Source organism: Centropristis striata, chromosome 14, assembly GCF_030273125.1.
Source record: "Centropristis striata isolate RG_2023a ecotype Rhode Island chromosome 14, C.striata_1.0, whole genome shotgun sequence".
Taxonomy (NCBI): Eukaryota; Metazoa; Chordata; class Actinopteri; order Perciformes; family Serranidae; genus Centropristis; species Centropristis striata.
This window is the reverse complement of record NC_081530.1, coordinates 17504728-17530591: the sequence shown is the minus strand read 5'-3', so window position 1 is coordinate 17530591 and position 25864 is coordinate 17504728. Positions and strand designations below refer to the sequence as shown.

At 35.6% G+C, this 25864-nt stretch overlaps 1 protein-coding gene and 1 long non-coding RNA gene across 2 annotated transcripts; both read right to left on the bottom strand.

Moving 5' to 3' along the window:
• Positions 1-432: 432 nt before the first annotated feature.
• LOC131984765 (Na(+)/H(+) exchanger beta-like) lies at positions 433-19610 on the bottom strand. The gene is made up of 12 exons (XM_059349710.1): positions 18902-19610; positions 12640-13100; positions 11179-11429; positions 9902-10119; positions 9502-9698; positions 8296-8385; positions 6702-6772; positions 5719-5892; positions 3708-3822; positions 3524-3622; positions 2478-2550; positions 433-1865 (listed from the first exon to the last, which is right to left on the bottom strand). Exons 1-12 carry the CDS (start codon positions 19191-19193, stop codon positions 1705-1707), a joined length of 2202 nt encoding a protein of 733 aa, XP_059205693.1. The 5' UTR covers positions 19194-19610; the 3' UTR covers positions 433-1704.
• Positions 19611-21629: 2019 nt separating this feature from the next.
• Positions 21630-24821, bottom strand: LOC131984768 (uncharacterized). The gene is made up of 3 exons (XR_009395594.1): positions 24720-24821; positions 23115-23204; positions 21630-21761 (listed from the first exon to the last, which is right to left on the bottom strand). It is a non-coding gene; the product is annotated as an uncharacterized LOC131984768 (long non-coding RNA).
• Positions 24822-25864: the final 1043 nt, after the last annotated feature.

Genomic DNA, 25864 nt, shown 5'->3' with positions numbered 1-25864 from the left:
AACACTATTCTTCTGTCTGCAGAGGGCTTCTGTTGCAGTCCCTGAGAAAACACTGAGCAGTCATGCAGCGAAGTTAAACACAAGCTTGTTCACAGACTTCGGTTGAACTACATTTGTTGCAGTTTATTCTAGACTTTAAACACTCTTGGATCACCAGATTTGTGCTTTCTATTTCACCAGGACAATGTTTTTTAATACTTATTACATAGCTCGATCGAAGGATGTTTGGATATGACAAGGATATGAAGAGAAGTGGGATTATAAAAGCATGCTTCACAAGAGCCGCTTGTCAGATGATAAGTTGAGGAAAATTCCTTCTGCACCCACACAGTCCAGCTGCAATTATAAGTCAATTAAACTATTTTCATAATTGATTAATCCTTAAATATGTTTGCATGCAAAAATGGCAAAAAAATCAGTTTTCAGCCCCTCAAATATGGATATTTCCTGCTTTTCTCTGTTTTATATTATATTAAATGGAGAATATTTGGGCTTTGAACTTCAGAGATGCAGGGATGGATGTTTTTCAATATTTTCTGGCTTTTTATAGACCAAAACAATCGCTAATGAAGATAATCGTAAGTTGCAGCCCTACCCCACAGCTCTCTGTGCAGGAGTGAGACAACAACCAACACCTGAACTCATCTAAACTCTCTTCTTTAATTTTTGGCAACTTTTTCTATCAACAACCAAGTCAATGTAATCCAGGAGAAACAGCTAAAATAAATAGCAAAAGCTGCAACTAGCGATTCTTTTCATCATCCATTTGCCCAAAATGTCTCATTTCATCCACAACTCAGATATTCAGTTTAGTGTCACAGAGGAGTAAACAAACCACATTTAAGAAGCTAAAATCAGAAAAGGTTGGCATTTTCTTTCTTTAAAAATGACTCAAACTGATCAATCGATTATCAAAACAGTTGTTAATTAATTTAAAACGACTTATCGAGTAATCTTTGCAGCTCTAGTGGACATTATCCTGTATTTAAACAATATCGGGGTTCCCTCCTCTATATGACAGACGGCTTTTTGCCCGCTGAGGATGTTCGCAACAACTAAAAATAAGTTGTTTTGTAGCATTATTCAGCCTTTAGAGTCATAGAGCAGCACTTTCTCATACAAATTAACATCAGTATCTTGAAATGCTCACAATAAAAGTTTGGGGCACGGTTTCTGAATCACCTCAAACATTTCTTTGGTATTTCTGTGCTTCTTCTTGCTCATCAGCTAATACTGATATTTCAGCAATATGTTAAAATGCATAATATCAGTGGAGCTCTGCTTTACAAATTCATCATATTGAGCTTTGAGGGGGTAAATTCCATCAATCCGGTGTTTCAAGCTTGTTAAACAAGTGCTCCGTTTGATTTTTTGATGCTTTTAAAGACACGTAACGCTGACACTCTGCTCACTTCAGGCTGTATAAAATCCTGAAACAGCAAACTCCAGTGGGGGCATGCTTTGGTAATATGTTACATGGTAAAAAAAAATCCCAAAATGCTGAAAAAAACCTGCATAATCTCTTGTCACAGAAACAAAAATAATACTTCATAAATATCAAGCTTTGCTACGACTCCTGTTTGAGCAGCTTGTGACTGAATGGATGCTTTGAATCTGTAAATATGTGCTTCATGAAGAGACACCATCCTCTTCCTCTTCCTCTTCCTCCTCCTCCTCGTTGTTTGGACCGGGCTCATTAAGGCACTAAGGCTCCCGCTCATCCCTCTCATCCTGCTCTTTGGCTCTCTGATTGGTCCTCTGGGGGGATTCGCTCAGCATGGTGACGTCGTCAGGAGGGCTGGGATCGGGCCGGGCCGCCTGACTGCGGGGACTCTCGCTGTCGTCGTAGGTGAACACCTGGTTTTCTGGTGGAAACAGAAACAGTGCAGCGACAAATAATGAGCATGATGTTTAACAGTTGTAAAATAAACTCGGCAGCATTCTCTAGTGCAGGGATGGGCAACTGGAGGCCCGGGGGCCGCATACAGCCCGCACCCTCACTTGAAGTGGCCCTCAGTACAACTACATGCATTTGAGCATGAAATCTTAAAAGTGCAGTGTAAAAATGCACAAAATCACCTCTTGCAATTAATGTTGGTCTGCTGTTCTTGCATTGAAAAAAAATAAATCACAGTAAGTGGTTATTTTTTATTTGCTTCAAACCTTTTATATTCCTATTTATACTGTTATACATGCATTTGAGCATGAAATATATTAAGTTACTGCACTGTAAACATGTTTAAAATTGCAGTTTCATCATATCTGGTGAAGTGCACAGTACTATATGTGGCCCTGTGGTAGTGACGATGAAAAATTGTGGCCCCCTCCAGCATTTAAGTTGCCCATCCCTGTCCTAGTGGACAAACAATTTAACTGTGACACCGTTTTAACCAAGAAACATGTTGAATTAATGAACATATTGCTTCACTGTGACTCTAAATGTAGATGTTTTATCATACAAAGAGATAAACTCTGACCTGATTCAAAGCAGACTTTTCTCACTGACGGTGTTTCCTGGCTCTTTGCAGGAACTGTGAGGTAGTGACTCATCTGTGAACCAGACAAAAAAAGTTTAAATTCACAGTTTTATACCAATCAATCACAATATTCTTGACATTTAAGATGTAAAGTAACACCTTAACCCTTTAAACCTCAAGCTGTTTTAGGGCATTTTTTGCTCTTTTTACACTTTGCTCCCAGTAGACATTGTATTTCACTGCAATATACAGTCATGGAAAAATATTAGACCATTGGTTTCTTCAATTTCTTGTTCATTTTAATGCCTGGTACAACGAATGGTACATTGTTTGGACATATATAATGATAACAACAGAAATAGCTCATAAGAGTGTAATTTAAGAGCTGATATCTAGACATTTTCCATGGTTTTCTTGATAACGATTTTGGATATTATCAAGAAAACCATGGAAAATGTCTAGATATCAGCTCTTAAATTAAACTCTTATGAGCTATTTTTGTTGTTATCATTATGTTTGTCCAAACAAATGGGTTTTTATTTACATAAATAAATAAATAGCTAAATAAACATAATTACTTTTAAAGAATAAAACAATTAACATCATTTCTAAATCACGGCAAGCAACATCACTCACATTTTAATGTCACATTTTTAAAAACCTATTTATTCTCCTTTGCGTTCAGTCCCAGCTAGGCAAGAATCCTTGGCTTTTTAACTTTAACTCTGTTTTTAAATTAAAACTATTTTATTGTTTTAGTATTATTTTATTGTTTTCATTGTTTTTTTTTAATGATTACTGTATTTGTGTATGATTTTATTGTATTTTACTGTACAGCACTCTGGTCAACTGAGGTTGTTTTTAAATGTGCTCTATAAATAAACTTTGACTTGACTTGACATTTTGGACAGCATATACAGCGATATGGATACGACTTTGATAGGCCAATCAATATATCTTTCGGGCTCTACAAGCAACCACAAATAAGGTTCAGAGACAGACGTGTAAAAAGGTCCCACAGAAACAGCCTGTGCTGTTTTCCTCACCCTCCTCTCCATCTCGACCCGCTGCTTCCTGAATCGAACTTCACTCACGTCGTCCTCAAACGGGTCGATCATGAGGTCGTGTCTGCTGTAGGAACGCAGCTGCAGAGGAGATAATAACACAAATTATTCACTTTCACCGACACGTCTGCAGCGGGACGCATCACATGCAGACACGGCATCCTACCCGCTGTCTGGTCTTCTGCAGGTTTCCCCTCAGAATCTTTCTGATCTCCTGCTCTCGACTCTTGGAGATGCTCGGGATCGCTCGCCGTTTGGCCGGTCCTCTCGGCTGAATGTTTCTGTGTGGACAAACATCACATATCGTCACTATAATTTAAAACCCTCTGGAGTCCACGAAAGGACCGGCGCATTACTTCTTCATGACGTCACAAAGTAAAAACTAAGCAGCGTGTTTCTTGCCGTCAGCTTTCCTCTAAAGTTCTGGCTTGAAACTCAAAGCCAGTTTTTATTTGATGATGATGATAGGTCGAGCAAAACCGAAGATAAGGTTGAATATATTTAGTACAACAATATATAACTATGTTCTCCTCAATTTACCTCTTATACAGTCATGGAAAAATTATTAGACAACTCTTTTTCTTCAATTTCTTGTTCATTGTAATGCCTGGTACAACTAAAGGTGCATTTGTTTGGACAAATATAATGATAACAACCAAAATAGCTCATAAGAATTTAATTTAAGAGCTAATACCTAGCCATTTTCCATGATTTTCTTGATCATAACCAAAATCATTATCAAGAAAACCATGTTAAGTGGCTAGATATCAGCTATGTACCTTTAGTTGTACCAGGCATTAAAATGAACAAGAAATTGAAGAAAACAATGGTCTAATATTTTTTCCCACGACTGTAATCAACTTGCAATTAACATTTAAAATTATTCATTGAACAGGATTGTGTTTTGAAAGGAAAACATACTTTTCAAAAATCAGGTCATGAACTCTGGTCTGCTAAAAAAACAGGGGGTCTTGGTTCGCTTCCGAGTGCACTAGAGTTCAGTTTGCTGCAGGTGAGAACGCAGTCTGAACCAAAGTAAGGAAGATGACCAACACACAGATACTAATTCTGGGTTGAATTTGGACGGCACTTGAAAAAAGTCTCGTGGACAGACGTGGTCTAATGAAGAAGTAAAGTTATCGAAGGTCAGACAATCACATGACACAGTTGGTTTTGGCTGCACACAAAAACAATAAAGTCTTTAAATTATTTAGCGACAGAATGGAGACTAATGGATTCAATCACACAGCAGATCAATGCCGCATAAAAATGAAAAAGAAAACTCCGCCAATAATACAGCGACTATAAGTCAATAAGTCAGCGACCTGCTTCTATGTGTCCGCTCTTTCCCCTGAGACATTCTGTCTAAATGACCTTTCATTTGCTTACAATGCTTGGTGCACTTCCACACAGTGTGGAAGCAAACTAAACGAAAAATACAACAATGTTGCAACTTCACCACAGAATGGCAAAGAGTCCACCAGACTTAATACAGTCATGGAAAAAAATATTAGACCCTTATTTTCTTAAATTTATTGTTCATTTTAATGCCTGGTACAACTAAAAGTACAATTGTTTGGAAAATATAATGATAACATCAAAAATAGCTCATAAGAGTTTAATTTCTTGATAATGACCAAAATCATTATCAACAAAACATGGAAAATGGCTAGATATCAGCTCTTAAATTAAACTCTTATCAGCTACTGAGATTCAGAATCTCCTTTTCAAGAGAGACCTGGCCAAAATAGCAGCCAAAATTCAACAAAAGTGCCAAAAAAATAACATTTACAATAAAACAAGTGCAATATAACACAATATGAAAACATAATTAGCCTTATTAAGAAAAACAAGCACATGTCTCTATCACCACAGTCTTGATGGTAGCTTTAAATTCATTTTAGTTTCAATCAGTCAATTCAGATTGATATCAGGCTTTCTAGTTTCTGTAGATTGTTCCATTCCCAGGGTGCTGAGTAAAAGAATGCAGTTTTTTCCCAGTTCAGTTGAAACACGGGGGACATTTAAGAGTAGCCACTTAGAGGAGCGGTTATCATAACCTTTAGTTGTACCAGACATCAAAATGAACAAGAAATTGAAGAAAACAAGGGTGGTCTAATCATTTTTTCCATGACTGTATGTGAAAGCGACCTTATCCTCTCACGACTGATACTCACTGCATGGAGACGGACGACACGATGGTCGGCAGCTTGGCGGCACTTCCGCTCTCCACCATCATCATGGCCTGTTTCATCTCCATCTTGTTGTAGAAGGAAATGAGCTGCGGCTCGGTGGAGCGCTCGCCTGCTATCAGCCACCTCTTCACATACGCCTTGTTGAAGCGGTTCAGCCTGGGAGCAGCCGACAGAGCAGACATGTGACATTTACACTGTCCCAGAGTCACACACACTATCATGTAAACTCTTAAACCTCACAGTGGAAATGTGACACTTCAAGAAACAATAAATATAACATAATAATACATTTTTGGACTATATGTATAAAAAAAGAAGTAAAAAAAGTCAGTTTTAGTTCCACACAGTTCAAGTAAAACCTTGTTTTGTTGGACCAACAGTACACAACCTGAAAATATTCAGTTTACTATAATATTCTCACATCGGAGAGGCTGCATTCAGTTTTGACTGACAGATGACAATGGATTCATGATCAAAATGATTGATTCATTATTTAGTCATACCTAATGTCATGGTATTTTGTTGTTTGTTTTTTGTATTTAGAAGGAAATTATTCAGTGATTAAGTATGCAGGAGCTTTTCTTGTAAAAATTATCCCTCATTAGTGCTGCATTCAAAATGTTTCATAAGTAGGTTATTATCATTATTATCAGCACGAAATATCAGATGTAAAAGTGCTCAGTGCAGCAAAGTGACTGCGAAATTGCAGAATATTCCTTTGATTGTTTTTCATGTTCAAACCGTCAGACAATCCTACAGCTCATCATTGCTTTTACTATAATAAAACCACAAATGACTTGCATTTCCTCTGTGTGGTGACAAAGAAATGTTATTGTCGCACGTGGATCTGTAAAACAATATTAGCAGGTAACCTCATGACACCATCACACAGTTTTGGATCCCACACATCATGTTAAAATTGAATAAAAGTAGTTTCTCTGTGCACAAAACAAACAGGAACATACTTGTCTTTCCAGTGATGATGTCCATAATGACCACAGATGCCTTCAATTCCAGTGAGGAGATGATCCAGAAACTGAAGACAAAATGAGATTTATATGCTGTTATTTCAGCAGAATCAAAAACGTCTTACCAATGACAGTTTAATCATTAATGTTCCTTTAGAAAAGTAGCAGGCTGGGGGGGTTGGGGGACATGCAAGTCTTTACATTATTAAGCGACAGAATCGTGCTCAATGGATTCAATAAAAGTGAAAAACTCTGCCAATAATATAGTAAAATCTGTCACATATTCTGTCCAGTAGACGAAGGAAATTTGTTTACAATGCTTGGTGCACAGATCAGAATATTTTAGACAATAAATGGAGTCATTTGGTTTTGTCACTCATACATACAATTCGCAATTCATTTCTTATAAGATACTGAATAAAACTTATTGTTCTCCCTCTGAACTGGCTGGACTTAAACTTGGAAACAGTGACACGTGTCTGACAAAACAGAAAAAATGTGGGATGGAATAATGATGTTCTTGAATAAAATGTTTGTAATACATCTGATTCAAAATCCCACCATATGTCTCATGGGAATACTACCATACGGTGTTTTAATGTCAAAATAAAAAGATTATGGTGTCTATTAGCTCTGGTATCAGGGTGAAGGACAACTCTAATCCTCCACTACATCCACATTTAGAGGATTGATCGAGGTTCTAACTACTATATGGTGAGCTGTAGAGTGGCTGGGAGGGAGGATCGATTTAATGATGCTCATTGGAGAGATATAAAAGACGGAAACTAATCAATCTGTGTTTGGATCAGATACATAATTTATGTGCTGTATGGACTGCCTAGGGTTGCTTTTGTTTGTTTGTTTGTTTTGTTTTATCATGTCGGACTGGGTTTTTTTCTCTCTTTTGTGCCAAGCATGTTTTTGCTAGACTGTGGACTTCATTTTTCCTATATTATTATAATTTTTAAATAAGATTTAATTATGTATTTTTTTTTTTATTGTCTTGTCTGCGTTTCTAATCTTATTACAACAAAAAAAGGACGACCTCAGCAGGACAGGATGTAAGAAGGCTTTTTTGTTATGAATATTGATCTAGAAGCTGATCAACTGCTGTGGATTGAAACTGTGGGCCTAAAAGTATTAATGAAAAAACAAAAACAATGCTTGGTGCGCCTGAATGTCTGCCAGGCCACAATGCACCGCAGAAAACACTCACCGACATATTATGAAATTCGCTTTATATTCATTTTCTCGCTGACACTGTCAAGAAGTTGAATCATCCCACTCGTGTTTCTATTTCTGCGTCCGTTTCTGTTTCAGTGGTGCACGGGGCATCAGAGGACATGTTTCCTCCTGACTTCCTCTCACCAAATCACTGAGGAGTCATTCCTCACGCCTAAAACTAACCAACCAAACCAACGACGCTACCAGTAGTACAACTAGAGGATTAACGTGGATAACATGGTTGGACGATGCTGCATTCAAAATTACTAGGAAATGCCATATCTCAGTGTAAAATACAGGACAATTACGTATTTTACGGGACGGGTGACAACTTTATGTGAAGTTGTAAACTGATTATTGATCTCACTTGTGTGTGAATCTCCTCATTAATCGATCCTTTGCTCTCCTTCTTCTTCTTCACAGCCAGAAGCTCCACCAGAGGCCTGATCGTCATTCCCTGCACACAGAAACAAAACAATAACAAATAACCTTATTTACGTTCCAATTTCATGACAAAAGAAATTTACAGAATTAAATAGATTATTATCTTCGCTTAAAAGACTACCTTCTTTTATATATCTTTTAATTCTGATGTAAAAATAAATAAATGAATAAATAATATATTAATATTTTTTTTTTTCTCCCCCTTTTCCTTCTATTGTTTAAAAACAAAAATGAAAAATGCGTGTGATGCCTGTGCAATTTCCGGCTGCTAACAAATTATTTACATACATACACAAAACATACATGAATGCTATTTAAAACTGAACACTCAAAAATGTTAAATCAGCAAAAATTATTACAATTCCCTAAATTTTATGTATTTGTTATAATAATAATAATAACAATAATAATAATAATAATAATAATAATAATAATAAAGTTTGAAAAAAAATATATATGAAAAAATATTCTCTGCAACTTATGATGAAAAACTGTAACAAGCATACATGTTTTATACTACAATACTACTATCCATCCATCCATCCATTTTCCTCCGCTTATCTGGGGCCGGGTCGCTACTATAATACTATAATCATCATCCCCCTGGCCATCCGAAACTCCGACTCACTGCCGTCTTTCAAAAGTCAACTCAAAACCCAACTCTTCAACATCACTTACAACACCTGATAAATCATTTTCCACCCTCTGTCTTCTTATCTCTTTCCTATCCACTGTATTGTTGTTTTTGAATATTTGTATGTGTTTGTATGTATGTATGTATGTATGTACTGTATGTATTGTACATTTGTATTCTTTTTCACTCTGTGTTTTTTTGTAAAGCGTCTTTGTGTATTTTGAAAAGCGCTATATAAAACTGATGCATTATTATTATTATTATTATTATTATTATTATTATTATTAATAAATAAATGTATTCATTTTTAAATTAATTTAAACATTTATTAAAAAAAAAAAAAACTTAAATAAATAAATTGCAATTTTCAATAATGCTGTTATGGAGGACTGGATCTTAATTTAAAAAATTTCGACTTGTAACTTTACGCCAAAAAAACACAGCACAACACAAACAACAACAACAATAAAACACTGAAACGCAAACGTTGGTCACCTGCACAAACACTGTGAAGAAAACGACGGTGATGATGGCGGTGAGGAACATGTGCTTCATCTCGCTGTTGGTCAGCAGGAACCCGAGTGAGAAGGCAATGGCGCCTCGCAGGCCACCGTACGCCACGATGAACTGGTCCTTCTTGGTCAACTTCACGATACGGAATTTATTGATGATGAACGTGAGGCCAATGACACCTGAAAAACATTTATAAAGAAGAGGAAACATAATTACAATTATGATTATTCCTTCTTCAAATCTTTTTTTTCCCCCACTTTCTCCAAAACAGGACAAAATCATAAAAATGCAGGAATATATTTTAAAAAAAACAACAAAAAACAAACCTAGTTTTAACCCAGATACACATCACTTTGTATTTCAGTTTAGTTTGTCGACTGACCGAGCACTCGGGACACCAAACAGAGGACGACGGTGAAGATGACGAAGGTCCAGTTCCAGGCGTGAGGACCGGCCACCGTGGACACGCCGAGGAAGATGAAGATGAGCGTCTCGCTCACACTGCTCCACATCTTTAGGAAATATTTGATGGTGGTGTACGACTTGTGGGAGATGTTGGCCTCCACGTACGGTCGCATCACCACGCCACACGCTATCAACCTGGTTTGAGACAGAGAGTTGTGAGGTTTGGCAGCTGTTAATGCTCATGTATAACACTATATTTCTACAGTTTCTCCTCAAATCATCAAGGTGACTAAATAACAGAAGTCAAACCTTCCCTTCTAATTGAGAAATTCGTTTTTTAGTTTTTTTATATATAATTTTTGAAAACGGCAGTTACAAAATGCTTCAGTTAATTTAAAAAAAAGCTGAAATGTTATCACCTCTGACTGAACAAGGACAAAGTGAAAGAAAGTCCCTTAAATTCACTGGTTGAAGTTTTAACAATGTAGGAAAATGTGTAAATGAATAAACTGTAAACTAAATGTTTTTGTTGAAAAAAATAAACTATTGGTGGTTTCTCATATACAGATTCAGAACGTTTGAAAAAAACAAGTTCAGATTTTCTCTGAATCTACCCAAAATATAACACGAACCCAAAAATTTTTTTTTTCTTTAGCAGACCCTAAAGGTTTTTTTTTTTTTTTAATTAATTTAATTTCACTACAATGTATGCATTTGTTGTACAATTTATTTTTTCATTTTTAAATTATAAAAAAAAATATTTTGCGCAATTCTTACAATGACAAACTGTAACATTCCTACTATACTATACTATCCATTTTTAAATGTACTTCTAAATGTATTCAATGAAATTGTTTGAACCAATACAAGGTTAAAAAAATTAAGTTGCAATTCCAGTTAGTCGACAACCGGGATCAATAATGCTAGTATGGAGGATCAAACCTGAATCATTTAAATAAATTACATTTCTGGATTTTTATTTCAACAATTAAGACCAGTAACTTAGTACAAAATAAAACACAGAAATGCAAGAGAAAAACAAGGTTATTTTATCGTTTTGTTCAACAAGCATAATTAAAAAAACGCTGAAAATACAAATGGTACATATAAGCATGCAAGTCTCTATGTTTCCCTGGATTTGAAAACAATAGTAACATTAAAAAAAAAAAAAACAGGCTGAAAACTGAAAGAACCAGATATATTTTTTGCTGCAGGAGAATAACAATCCCATTCATCTGAGCGACTTGGACTTACGACATGATGCCCGACAGGTGGAAGACCTCAGCGGAGAGGTACGCCATGTAGCTGTAGAGGAAGACGAACAGGGGCTCGATGACGCGGGTATGCGAGGTGAAGCGGGAGGTGAAGGCGCCCAGGACGCCGTAGAAGGCTCCCACCAGGACGCCACCCAGCGAAACCACAAAGAAACAGACGACGCCGAGGAGGGCGTCGACCACGGTCACAGTTCCTTCGTGAGAAAACTCCTCGAACAGGTGATACAGAACCTGCAGAGAGAAAAACACGTTCTCCTCATTTGATCCTCCCATCTTCCTTTCTTTACAAACTGAAATACTGATGACAAAATGTGTTTAAATTGTTTGAAGCTCTAATGCAGACACCAAATAGTGATTTGGAGTTGTAAAGAAGTAAAAATGCATTAAAAATGTACTATTTTCTGCTTGTAAGTCACATATATTTGTGCAAATTTTCACAGCAACATCTTGTTATTGAAAGCTTCAGGCAAGCAGTCATATCTAAAAGGCTCTGCAGCTCTGCAGGAGAAAGCACAGATGTGAATTAATAGGAAATTGATCGCTCTTGTTTGCTGCATATTCTCACTGATTGCCTGTTGAGAGGGCTGATCTGATTGAACTGAATACAGACTGAATAAAATGTCACTCCAATTTATTGTGGATAAAGTAAGTGTATAAACTTGTTTTTGTTGAAAGAAAAATGCACAATATAGTGTTTTTTTGCATGCAAATTACCCAAAAATTACAAAACAAAACGTAGAGTTTACATAGATGTATAAATGATTTAAATTAATTATATACGTTTAGAAAAAAAATCAATAAAAAAATTATTAAAAAGAAAATTATTTTGTTAAAAAAAAATCAATAAAAAATATTGTTTAAAAAATAAAAATTCTATGAAAGAATGTTCAAAAAAGAAAATTCCTTACAATATATTTTTTTAAAGAAATCAATAAAAAGATTGTTTAAAAAAGAACTATAAAAAAAGTTTAAAAAATAAATTGTTCAAAAAATAAATTGTTTAAAAAAGGAAAATATATTTTTTTAATGCTTAAAATAAAAAAATCAATAAAAATCTTGTTTTTTTAAAAGAAAGAAATCAATAAAAATATTTGTGTGAAGCAACAAATATACAATAATCTTATTTAAAAATGAAAATCTTTAAAAATTGTTTAAAAAGGAAGAAACTATATAAAAAACATTGTTTTAAAAAGAAAGAAATCAATAAAAATATTTGTGTGAAGCAACAAATATACAATAACCTTTTTTTAAAAATAAAAATCTTTAAAAATTATTTAAAAACGGAAAAAACTATAAAAAAAAGTATTTAAAAAGAAAGAAATCAATAAAAAATGTTTAAAAAAGCAAAAACTATATCTAAAAAATGTTTAAAAAAACAACAACTATAAAACTATAGTTTAGGGAAAGGAATAAAAAGCCCCTGCTGACTTCCTTCACTCACCACAGTGACGGCGTCGTTGAGCAGCGACTCCCCGAACACGAGGATGTGCAGCAGCTCGTTGATGTGGATCTCCTCGAACACGGCCAGCACGGCTACGGGGTCCACGGCCGACACGATGGAGCCGAACAGCAGGCAGGACAGCAGGTCCACGCTGGCCAGCTGGGCGCCTTCCACCCGGCACACGCAGTACAACATCCCTCCGATGAAGAAGACGTTCCACAAAGTTCCCACCACGGCGAACACCAGGATGGTGCCGATGTTCTCCGTGAAGGGCCGGATGGGCAGGAAGTAGCCGGCATCGAGGATGATGGGAGGCAGCAGGTAGAGGAAGAAGAGCTTGGTGTCGAGGACCGGGGCGTCCTCTCCGATGCCCTCGATGATGCCGCCAACCAGCAGACCAACGCCGATCAGCAGACAGCTCTCTGGGACGACGTTTGACACTCTGGGAATGATGTGAAAACCTGCAGAGAGAGACAGATTTTAACTTATTACTTACTTATTACTCACTAAAACACATTGAGTGTGAAAAATTGAGATCAGTAAGATTGGCTTGGAAGGCCCTATTCAGCATCTATGGACACATTGCCAGCTTCTATGGTGGACGGGTTGTAGTTTTTGCATTCTCTTTGTTGTCAGTGCTTTTTATTAATTAATTTTATATCATTAATATTTTCATTATTTATTAATTTTATTTATCTATTTTTTTTCTCCTCTTGCTTTTCAGTTTGTGGGTGGGTTGGGGAAGGGGGTTGGAGTTGTGTGTTTGTGTTTTCATGTATATCTTGTTGAATTGAAAACTGAAAAATAAAATATCCTAAAAAAAAAAAAAAAAGATTGGCTTGGAAGGAGTTGAGAATTAATATCACTAGTCTGATAGAAATAAAACTCAAATATACAAAATGAACAGATGATATCTGAGCTCACTGGTGTTTCTTATTGTTTTATATTCAGTTTATGTGAAGCATGTTACATGTTATAAAATATTGTTCATAAAAGAAAAATCTATGAAAAATAATATTGTTTAAAACAAACAAAAATAAATTGTTTGACAAATAAAAAATGTTGTTTGCAATAATAAAATCTAGAAAGAAATACTGTTTTAAGAAAAAAATAATAAAAAATATTGTTTGAAAAAGAAAAATCTAATTACAAAGAAATAACATTTCAGTAAGATTACTTGAAAATATTTGGGAATAAATGTTGTTAGCCCAACATAAAATTAACTCAAAAATACAAAATTAAATGATTGGTTTTTAAAAAGGGCAGATGATATGAGTTCTGATTTTTTAAAGCTTTTATATTCTGTTTATGTGAAGCATATTGCTCTAACAAACTGTAATAGAAACTAAAAAGTATATTAAAAGACTAACTAAAAGACTAAAGACTATTTTTGCAAAACTAATCAGCAATAAAGTTTGAAATAAATGCACAAGAACAGGTTTTTTGAGTCAAGAAGTGCTAATGCAAGAACAGCTGGATGTAATATTAACTGTAAAATGATACGACAGGACATTAAAAACACATTAAACGCATCGCTGTGAACAGAGTCGACATGCTGTGAAACATCACTGTGTGCATTAGAGCAGCAGATTGGCACCACAATAAAAAATGACTCCATACTTCACTGCAACGTTCTCATGAAATATAAAACATGTTGCAGCAGCTGCAGGCGAACACACACGGGCTGTTTATAGGAACAGAAATATCTGTCTAGGTTCAAGTCTGTGTATTTAATCTGCAACTGGGAAATCTTCACTGTAGTTGATGTTACTGGAATGAAAAATAAAGCTGTTATGATCAATGATCAATTCAATTGTTGATTAATAGGTCTTTGATCAGCAAATTCATACTATTCTTTTAAAATAACAGTGAGAAATGAAAACCGTCCTCTTAAATAAGACCCAATAATGAAATCCCAATTGCAATATGGATAAATAATATATGAAACAGAAAACTTTAAGAACATAAAACTAACAAATGTTTGTTATTTTTGTTTGATGACTAGAGATGGGTACATTAGTAAATCGTCAGAAAAATAATCAAAAACTTTCATAATTGATTAATCATTAAAAGTAAGGCTGCACAATTTGGGGAAAATAAATGACTGTTTTTTTTTTTTTTTGATATTATTCACAATATTGGATGAATTTATATTTTGTCCAGAATCTTGCTAATTTTAATTGAAAAATACATTTAAATGATCATGGTGTGATCCCCGTTTTTTTTGCTATTAAAAAAAGACTTTCTCTTCAGTCTGTACTAAACAATTTTTAGACTGTGACATCTTGTAAGCACAATAATACTTAATCCAGAAGGTATTTTAACAAATATTGCACCTTCCTGTGATTTGGAGATCGCATTGTCCATACTGCGATTGGATTAATTGTGCAGCCGAATTAAAAGTATTTTTTCATGCAAAAATGCTGCTTTCAGCCTCTCAAATATGGAGATTTCCTGTTTTTCTCTGTTTGATATCATGTTAAACTGAATATATTTGTGTTTTAGATCGACAGGACAAGAGATGGGACGAACATTTTAAAGTATTTTCTTAGATTTTATGGAAGAAAAACTATTAACTGGCAGATGAATTAATAATGAAAATATTAGTTCTATTGATGACCTGCTTTAAGTGATAAATAAAGGGCAGATTGAGTGGATAAATGCTGGACAGAACATTGTGACTGCTCCTTTAGTTTCCGTCTCTCAGCTGAGCGAGGCCTTGACATTCAGCCTCTCGGTCATGTGACTCGGGTCGAGGCTTCTGTCGAGAACGAGTTACTGCGATGTTTCCTCAGAGGTCCTGTGTGCAGCCGCCCTCCTCTCCTCTGACTCGGCACACTGGGACCTTTGTTATCGAGCAGTGCATTAGGACAGGAAGTCGGACCGGCCCTGGCAGACAACAGCTGGACAGAACAGATTAGAAGCCACAGAGCTTCGTGCTGCTCACTCAGCCAACGACTAACCGCAGGAAAGATTCTTTCAGCCAATCAGAATCATCTATTCCGGCTGTTTTCACCTTCAACATGGTGGCACGGAAGAGACACGAATAAATTAAGTCAAAATGCATCACTATTTTTTGCCTAAACTGTCCTCTGGAAGAAAAAACATCACTGTACTGAAGGAAACTTCATAAAATAATTGTCAACAGTTCACACAAGTGCTGTTTATCCTGTTTTAAAAATACAAAACAGAAAAGAAGAAAATTGAAATATAATAGTCTAATGCTAATTAATATATTTATGAATATCCAACTGCTGTTTTATCCTTATTTTTCTTCTTTTTTATAGGTTTTCTTCCCCCACATTTAACTACCAATTACACTTTGGGGGACTTGTTTTAAATGAGGCACTAAATAAATGTAACTGTTAACAAAAACATGAATTTTAAAGTGATATAATTTAATGACAGTAAGCGACGTTTATATTCCACAATCAACACATTTAACACTCCTTTTCTTTTAGTATATGTCTTAAAAAATAACTTTTAATTGTTTTTGTTATTTAAATTGAACAACAGCAAAAAAGCTAGGTTTAGGAGTAGATGTTTGTAGAGTTTTTGATTTTGGGTTTTGCCGGTCGGGTCTGGTCCAGTGAAATTTGATTTCATGCAAACCGACTGAACTGAAGCAGCATTTGTTATTGCAACAATGAAATGAATAGATAAAATGTGATGTTTTGTTATTTTCTAAAACAAACAAATGCTCTGACTTTCAAACAAACTGTATTCTGGCATACTTCACACTGATTCAGAGAGACACAACAGGGCTTTATCAGCAAAATATTGAATTGGTTAAATTGGTTCTTTCTTGTTAGAAATCTTGTTGCAGCATCTTGTGTTCAGCTCTCAATAATCCTAAAGCAATTTCAGGCGGATCTGTGACAATTAGTCCGCCCAACCCGAGATTAATGCATAAACAAGAAGCTTCTCACTCTGGATGCATTTTCAGATAAAAAAGTGTTTGTTATGTTAACGGTCTGCTGCAGAGATCAGATATTCTTTGTGCAGGCTGCAGGAGAGCAGATGGCGTCACCACACACGACTTCAGTTGTGTTTCTGTGCAACGCAAACTTATTTTAGGACGAACCTGATGGTGCGAGCGTCTGTCTGTCTGTAAACGAACACAATTAGAGTTTAAATTCAGCCCTGGCAAAGAGGTTTGGAAGCAGTTGTTGGAACTAATTAGAGGGATTAAATGTTTCTCTGTGGAGATTTAAAATAAATCATCTCTCCCCTCTGACCTTTAGCTTGGACACAACTACACTCCTCATGTGTTAGGAGTCTACTTGATGCTTTCTCAGTTCTACTCATCTTAATACTTTTTCTTATAGTTGGTTTTGCCAAATGGTATTTAATATGAACCTCCTCTGGCTCTCAATAGTCCCTAACTCAGTCAGCTGTTCATACATAAAATATTTAAATCACTTGCAGAAATCCTGGGAATCAGCATAAACTACAGCAGTTCTTTTTGGTGTACAATTTATTTGACCATTTTCATGAAAATGTGCTTATTTAAAGCATATAAAAGTGCATTAAATGTTGTAACTTTTTTTGATATTGATAAAATAAAGCAGGATTGTGTAATCCCATCAGACAAATGTAAATAAAAACTAAATGCCAGTAGCTGTTTATGTCAGTGTGTTAGTTCGCATATGAAATGTGATTTATAAAGAAAGTTGCTCGCTTGCACAGAAAAAGTCCAATCCTTTGGGAATGTATCAATACAAACAGACGTTTAATGGGCTGGATGCATGCCCGAGTCAACAGTGGACTCTCAACATATTTTTTATGTTATAAATATATAACATAATGTAAATCATAATGTAAATAATAATGTAAAACTGCAGCTTTATTCTGTCACTAATAACATGGCACAGTCAATCTGATAGCTGCCGACACCAAAACATGCCAGAAGAACAAACTCACCCCAAACTCTATAAAAAATGCTATTAATTTTAGGCTAATCTGTATCATCTTTTTTTAAATGGTCACAACTGATAGGGATCTAACCAAATAAACAAATGTTGTTTAATGGACTGGATGCATGCCAGACTAAAAACTAGACTTACATTTTTTCCATTTAAAATCTTTTTGGAGTGTGAGTCTGCAGAAGGGTAATTGGAGGTCAAAAGTAAAGTATTGACAGCTTTTTGAATGGAGTTTCGTACACCTTTTACCAACATAATAAAAAAAAAAAGCTTTGTTCAGTCACTAATAATATAACGGTGTATCAGCTGCCAACACAAACACGTGGTGCGACTACACACCAAACTTCATTCCATTTTATATGGAAAACAGGCCAACAACAACAACTTATAGAGATCCAAATAGGGATGGGATACATGCCAAACTAAACAGTGGACCCTAACATTTCTTACGTTACACATAATTTTGGAAATTGGAGGGCAAAAGTAAAGTATTGATTGTTATTTAAATAGAGTTTGGTTCATCTTTCACCCACACAATAAAGAACTGCAGCCTTTAAATTGTGCGACTAAAAATAAATTAGCTTTCTCCTGTCACTAATATGATACAGTCAACAGCTTTATTAGCTAAGGCCAAAAAAACTTCTTCATACCAAACTCCATACAAAATTATTCTAATTTAAGGCAAATGTGTATGAAGGATCAGAAACTTTTATGTAGTTTTTTATGGACAACATGCCAACAACTTGCATGCCAGATGCAACATGTTTTATGTTATCAATATTTTGGGGGGTGAATATAAAGAGGGGGAAAAGGAGCGCAAAAGTAAAATATTGCCAGTTTTTTAAATGAAGTAGGTAAATCTTTCACCCACACAATGAAGATCTGCAGCCATTAATTTGTGAGATTAGGAAGGAATGGCTTTTGTTCTGTAACTAATAATATAACAGCCCAATCAGCTGCCAGGAGAACATACTCACACCAAACTCCATGCAAAATTATTCGAATTTTAGCCAAATCTGCAAATATGACTTTAGCAGATTCTGGAAACATAATTTTCGTGGTTTTTCAGTTACCTCTGCGTTTTGTTTGTTTGACATCCTCAATCAAATACTTTTATTTTAATTCCTGCTGTTTTTGTGCATTCATTTTGTCTCCTCTTTCACCTTTTTCAGAGATAAACTTTCAGAACCAAATCTGGACAGAAAAAAACACCATAACATACAGTTTTGCAGCCTGTGTAAATAACCCTCCTTTATTTGATGATAACCCTGCCCCTCATTAATTCAGGAGATGGGAGTGTTTGATTATGTTTTTGTAGTGTGTGTCACATCACTCACCAAGTTTCATGAGCAGGGCCAGGAGGATCCACAGGGAGATCTCGAAGGGCTTCTTGACGTACTCGAAGTTGAAGGAGAGGACGGGGAAAGCCTTTTTGTGAGTCGTGGAGTTACTGTGATGGTGCGGGTCCTGCTCCTGCGGCTCCCCGGCTGCATTACTCCACGTCTCGTTTCCCGAAACATCATCACGACTCGAGGAGGCGACGGAGACGAAGAGCAGCAGCAAAACGCACGTCAACAGCCCGGTGAGAGGAGGACTGCAGCTCCTCCGGGCGGGACGGAGCTCAGCCATTTTTTCAAATGGTTTGACGGATGAGCTGCTGCAGCTGCTCGGAGATGAAGATGAAGATGAAGATGAGGATGGGACGGGAAGCGAGCGTGGTGCGCAGCGCACTTTTACGCACAGGCATCCTGAAATTACGCATATTTTGCAGGAGAACAAACGGTGGTTTGTGTTTCAAACAAACAAGCTGCTGTCATCAGAGGGAGATTATTTTAATACGAGATTTTCTTACTCTGAACTGAGGTGATTTAAAGCCTGGAGAGATGCTGTCTGGTTGTTTTAATCACGTTATTGTCTCTTCAAACTCTGAGAACTTCATCAATGATCAACACGCATCAGACAGAAATCTCTCACAGTGCTGCTGCTGAACTCTTTTTCTTTATAATTTAACAGGCAGCTCAGCCAAAGCTGAACCGGGGAGAAGGAGACATCTACTGGAGAGGAGGTCCACAACAACTACCACCAGAACAGACTTTAAGTATTTTATTTGTCTTATCTCATATCGATGGAGTAACATTTACTATATTCAATTGTATCCATTGTTTCATCTATTCAAGTTACTTTTGCATTTTATTGTTTTCATTATTTATTCTTCTTCTGTCTTTTTTAAATCCAGTTTTTATTTCACTTGCTTTCACTTTAATTATTCTTCTCATATGCTTTAAGAACAGTACTTGTCTTACAATAAATGTACTTAGTTATATTCCATCACTGATTACATGCATAAATATCCATGAAAAGTATCTGCATGACTCAATATATTATCAAGAAAGGTGTCCTCATTGCATTTTAAAGATGAATTAGGTATACCCTGGAATGTAACAAAGTACATTTACTTAAGTAAAACTTTGAGGTTATTTTATATTACTTTATCATTTCTATTTTATGTAACTTTATACTTCTACTCCACGACATTTTAGAGGCAAATATTGTACTTTATACTCCACTACATTTAGCTGCCATCTTAAATTATAATATATGATATTCTGTCGGTTTATCACAGTGAGTTGAACATTAAATAGGCCTACAGTCAGATTTTCTGTTATTAATATAAATTATAAGGCCAATTATGGAAATATCATGGACATAATCAGGAATATTCAGTATTCTGTATGTACCCAAACATATCTATATGCAACCCTACCTTATTCATCATCCATACTGGTTATCTATTTTTAGATTTAGCGCCTACTCTTATGATATCTTAGTCTTTTGTTTATTTGCACTCTTCCAACTTCGTTTTGCCAATGCTCTCCAGAAATTTCCCTCAGGCTGAATAAAGTCTTATTTTATCTCCTCTTATTAAATCCAGCTCTAATGTTTTATAGTTATGGTCCCAGCAAAAAAAAGAAAAAGAGAAAAAGCTTACTATAAATACATCTCTATACATGTAGATAAAAAAGCAATAAGACTACAGTTCTCATTCTCTTCTGAAAATGTATCTACTGATGTTAAAGAGCATGTTGATTTTCAGCTGGAGGGTAAAGAATCACTTCCCCCTCTGAGTTTCATCCACATGAGTCGCTCCATTCAGACTGTGCAGTCGCCCGACAGTTTGTGTTTTCCCACAGAACTTTTCCACGCGGATGAAGCCTGAGAACCACTGAGCGGCTCGAATGTTACAAAAATATCACATGTTAAAACTGTGAACATTTTTATTTGAGATTTACATCAATTTACCAAATTTTCTTCCCATGCAAAGTAAATCACTTGAATGTCTTTTAGTGCCATTTTACATTTACAGACATTTCTTTTTTTAAATGCTACATGAACAAACATGAAATTTAATTTAGCAAAGTGATGAAAACAGCTGCTCATAGTCCATTTTGTAACTATAAATACTCAAACAGGTGATGCTGCTTTAGGATTTACAATCTAATTTCAAAACATTAAGGTGCTAAATTACAACAAACTAATGTCGGAACTGGAATATTTTTAAGGAAAAGTGTGAATTCAAGACTAAAATCAATAAATACAAGCTCATGTTGAGAGTAACTTCCTAAAAAATATTAATTTATTACAGTTTTTGTTGTTTTTTGTTGCTCTATAAAAATGCAACTGCAGGTCAAACATCAAAGCTGAAATCCTTGTTTACAAATTAAATGCTAATTTACTGCTTAAAATTAAAATTTGAACTTAAATTTAAGGTAACCTGCAGAAAATATGTAGAGTGGTCAAAACTACAGGTTCACTTATAATTGCTAATAAATGTTTAGGTTGCAAAGAAAGTGTAAATTGTTTGACCATGTGTCAAATCTCCCTCTGGGACTGAACAATGACTCACGTTTTCCTCCTGTGACACTTATAGATTTCCCTTCAAGCGAAACACGTCTCGACCTGCTCCATCACAAACCTTCTGCCACGTACACAAACAAACAAACAAACAATCTGTCACATGAACCCGCCCCGCAGAGCTCCTCACTGCTCTCAGGCTTGCTGGTGCTTCAGTTGGACCCTCTCAGCCATCTGCCTGGCGCTGTACAGAGACACTCCCATCCCCACTGTGGCCATGGTCATGGCGATGGGGTCGATGAGGCTGCTCTGTGGCTGCATCCGGACCTCACCTGAGACCTGCCTCTGCAGACAGAAGTCACACAAACACCAGTCAGTCAGAGAGCAGCTAAAGTTGTAGCATGTAACTTTATTTTTCAACATTGAGGTGAGACACTACAAGCAAAAACGTTGTTTTGTCATGCACTGATTAATTTTCAGCTCCACTTACATTCACCCAACTTCACCAAGCAGTTTTTATAACCTTTTCTATATTCTGAAGGTTTTCACAGAAGGGGTTGCCTATATATGTCTCATTCCCTGATTTATAGAACATTTTGTTCCTAAAAACATGACAAAGAATTTTTTTATGGCTTTTGACAGTATTTTCTTATTTATGAATATATAAAAAAAGATATACCATTTTCCTTTCTGTAAACAACTTTAAATCTAATACATCAACAAAATAAAACAATAAGGTTGAAATGTACTTTATCCAATGTTCAAATTTATGTCCTTGAAATATATGCAAATGAGCACATATTTAATGAGTTAACACCTCATTTGCACATCTAAACATAACATTTCAGAAAACTTGTAATGCAAAAGAAATATTGTCTTAATGCAAATGACAAACTGGGGAAGTTTTATGGTGATATCTATAAGTTAAAAAAAAGATACCCTTTTCACCTGTATTGTCTCCCCTTAAAGGGATAAATGCCTTTTCTTACCATAGAACTCAACAGTATCCTGACCAAAACAGCTGATCTGCGGCTGTGCAGTAGAATTTGATGAATTTTTTATGAATTATTATGGTTTATAAACTTACATAACCTTTTAGGGAGGGTTGAAGGGGAACGGATTACCCTGATCCATGCAAAAGTCTGTGGTTGACCCTGAAATAGGCTCAAGTAAAATAATTTATTTACTGACTTATATCAATCAAGCCACTTTGAATAGATTAAATACATTTATCTGGATCTGTCTAAATCAGAAAAGACTCTTTTCATGCAGTAACATGAGCAGTGAGGTCGAGTCTGAACAGGTTATATAATGTAACCTCCTGAGACGAGCTACGTAACCTCTCTGTAAAATATTAATTTACTTGTCCCTGTCAATTTAAAGCATTTCTCTTAAGTATTTATATAAAAAATCCATCTAGTATTAACCCAAAATACTTTCACTGAGTGGATTGATATATTAGTTTTCTGTGTTAGAATGAGTTATAGAGTAACATATTTCTCTATATCATTTTATGTGGGAATGAAATGTGCCAGTTGAGAACACCAGTCAAATAAAAAACAAAGACTAAAAAAATCAGTGTTTTAGTACACACCAGGATAAACCAGCACCAGCTTAGAACCAAGAAGGAAAGCAATGCTTTCATTTTCTTTTTACAGAAAGAAATCTTCTGTGAGTAGGTGAGTAGGTGGGTTCTACCTGGAGGAGGCGGAAGTATCCGGGTGTCAGTCGTCCCAGTCTGATGATCATCTCTGCAGCTGGAGCTCCTCAGACGAGACAACAAACTTCCTGCAGGGCAGAAAAACCTGTCGTCACTTCTCCACAAGCTCATGTTGAAAATGTATGGAGCCCCACTGTTAAAAAGTTTTTCTACTTGATTTTATTACATTATTGCATTCTCAGGAAGACGTAAGCAATAAGAAAAGAAAAATTTGTCTACCAGACATTTTTATAACCAATTTTTTTGCACTGTGTGAAACTACACAGTGTTTTGTTTAGTCAGACAAACTTTTCTACTTCTTTTCTGTAGCAGGAAAATGTTTTTTTCTTCTCATCTGTCCAATTTCATCATCTCGTGACCCCTCTGGGAGGAACTTGACCCCTGAAACCTCTGGTTTTAAAAAAGAAGTATATTTTTGGACATTCAGTTTCAGTCACAGTATCTGCAGATAATCTAGAAATAATAAATAAAAAGTACAGATGTATTCTGTAGCCTGAGAAGGTTCACTCTTCTCTGACCTTTTCACTCTGACATTATGTGCAATTGTTTCTCAAAATCTTTTATACTTTGACTTGAGTGCTTTCCTCTGTAAGTCATCTCACTACTTCTTCTACAAGTCATAATTTAATCAGAACTTCTTGAGTATTAAAGCAGCTCTTCTGAACCTGAAGGTCACATGTTGAATCTACTGCCATCAGTAAGATACTTTTATAAAGTTTTAACATTTACCAGCTGCAACATTGTGATGGAAGCATCAGTAATGGTAATCCAATAATATATTATACATTATTTTGAAAAATGCCATTCTGTATTATTTTAAAAGTACTTCTACTTTTGGTACTTGAAGTTAGGGCGGCAACAGATGTTAATTTTTATTCTCAATTAATTTGTCAGTTATCTTTTCAATTAATCAATTAGCTGTTTTGTCCAATAAATGTCAGAAAATGCGGAAAAATGTCAACCAGATTCAAGATGATGTCCAAAACAATGTCTTGTTTTGTCATAAATATATTGAGTCTACTGTAAAGGAGGAGTGAAGAAACCAAAAAACATTCACATATAAAAGCTGGAATCAGAGAATTTTGACTTTTTCCCCCCTAAGAATTACTCAAACTGATTAATTGATTAACAAACTAGTTGGTGAATAACTTGACAACTAGCTGATTAATTGAATAATCTTCGTAGCTGTATTTGAAGTACATGTTGATGCTAATACTTTTGTACTTTTACTTGAGTAAGATTTTAAATGCAGGACTTTTACTTTTACTGCTCTTTTATGCTGTGGTATTGGCACTTTTTATTATAATGTTTATCACCTGTTAGTACGGACAGAAGCCAACACAGTTCTTAAACACAACAAAGTTGTTTCGGCTGTTACAAAAACATCTCATTCTGATGAAATTGGAGAATTTGAAGTGCTTTAAAATCTAAAAATGGTCAATTATTTTACTTTATTCAGTTTAAATGTCCTTAAAAATGAATATAAAAACAATTCAGTATAAAGTTTAAGTTGTATGAAATAAGTAAAGACTTTCTAAACACCACCAGTCTTCAGGTTAAAGGTAAAATAAAGTTTCTCTCACAGTTTGAAGTTATCAGGTCCTCAGGAAGTTGACGAGCACCCATCGACGCCTAACCCTCACATTCATCGACGGCTGCAGACAGACAGACAGTCTGACAGCATGTGAAGCCCCGCAGCAGCCTGAATAAACAGTGGCAGCCTGTCGTACTGAAGAGGCTCCTGTGTGTCCCTGCTCTTTTGTACAGTGTGAAACGTCCCAGTCTGACGGGGCTCAACGGGCTCAACACGCACTCACAGAGCTGCATGAAAAGCTGCGGCGGTGGCGGCCTGTCACAGATGATTTGGTCATCCAGCCAGAGAAAAGGGTGAGAGCAGAGAGGAGAAGAAGAAGAAGAGGCTCGGTGCAGCATGTTGCACGCTTGAAGGAACATGTGTGTTAATGCGCTGCAGTGACTTATGTAATCCAAAAACACTAAAGAGAAAACACTTTTATCAAATGTCTTCAATGGACCACCTGTGTGCCACAAACACAAAAAGCCTCTGACATGAACATTAACCTTGACTGGACATAACTAGATGTTTTTTTGTGTTTTTATTACTTTAGTAAGTTGTTATTACTTTGATGTTACATAAGGCCTCAGTTTCCATGATGCCACATTGATTGTTCTTTCTGTTCATGTTTGGTTGGTTATATAAAGAAAGCATGTTGGAGAATCAGGGCTTTTTAAATCTCATGTTTTGTTAAACTCCTGCCAGATTTGTGTGAAATTTTTTAAAGATTACTCTGGGTAAGGCACCATATATATTTTATTACAATATAAATCTAGAAATAGTACATTTATGAGGTCCAACCACATCAGAATCACACATTTATCTTAGTAGAATTGCATTTCTTCACTATGAATTTGTATTTTGAGTTTCATGTAAACATTTTAAACCTCCAACCAGTCTCAAATCAAACTTTTCTTGATTAAATACATACAGGCTGTTTTTTGAGCTCCAAGAAGGTTTGAATCACACTTCCTTATAAAATATTTTAAAATATTTATTATTATCCTTTGGATAATTTGTTTAGGCCATTAGTGCCTTGATGTCATTATAATAATATGCGATTGTTTCAATGAGTGATGTCATGTTTCAATGTGAATTTAAGCTGGTCTCTCCCACTTTTTCTGTAAGATAACCTAATGAATGTCTTTACACCCA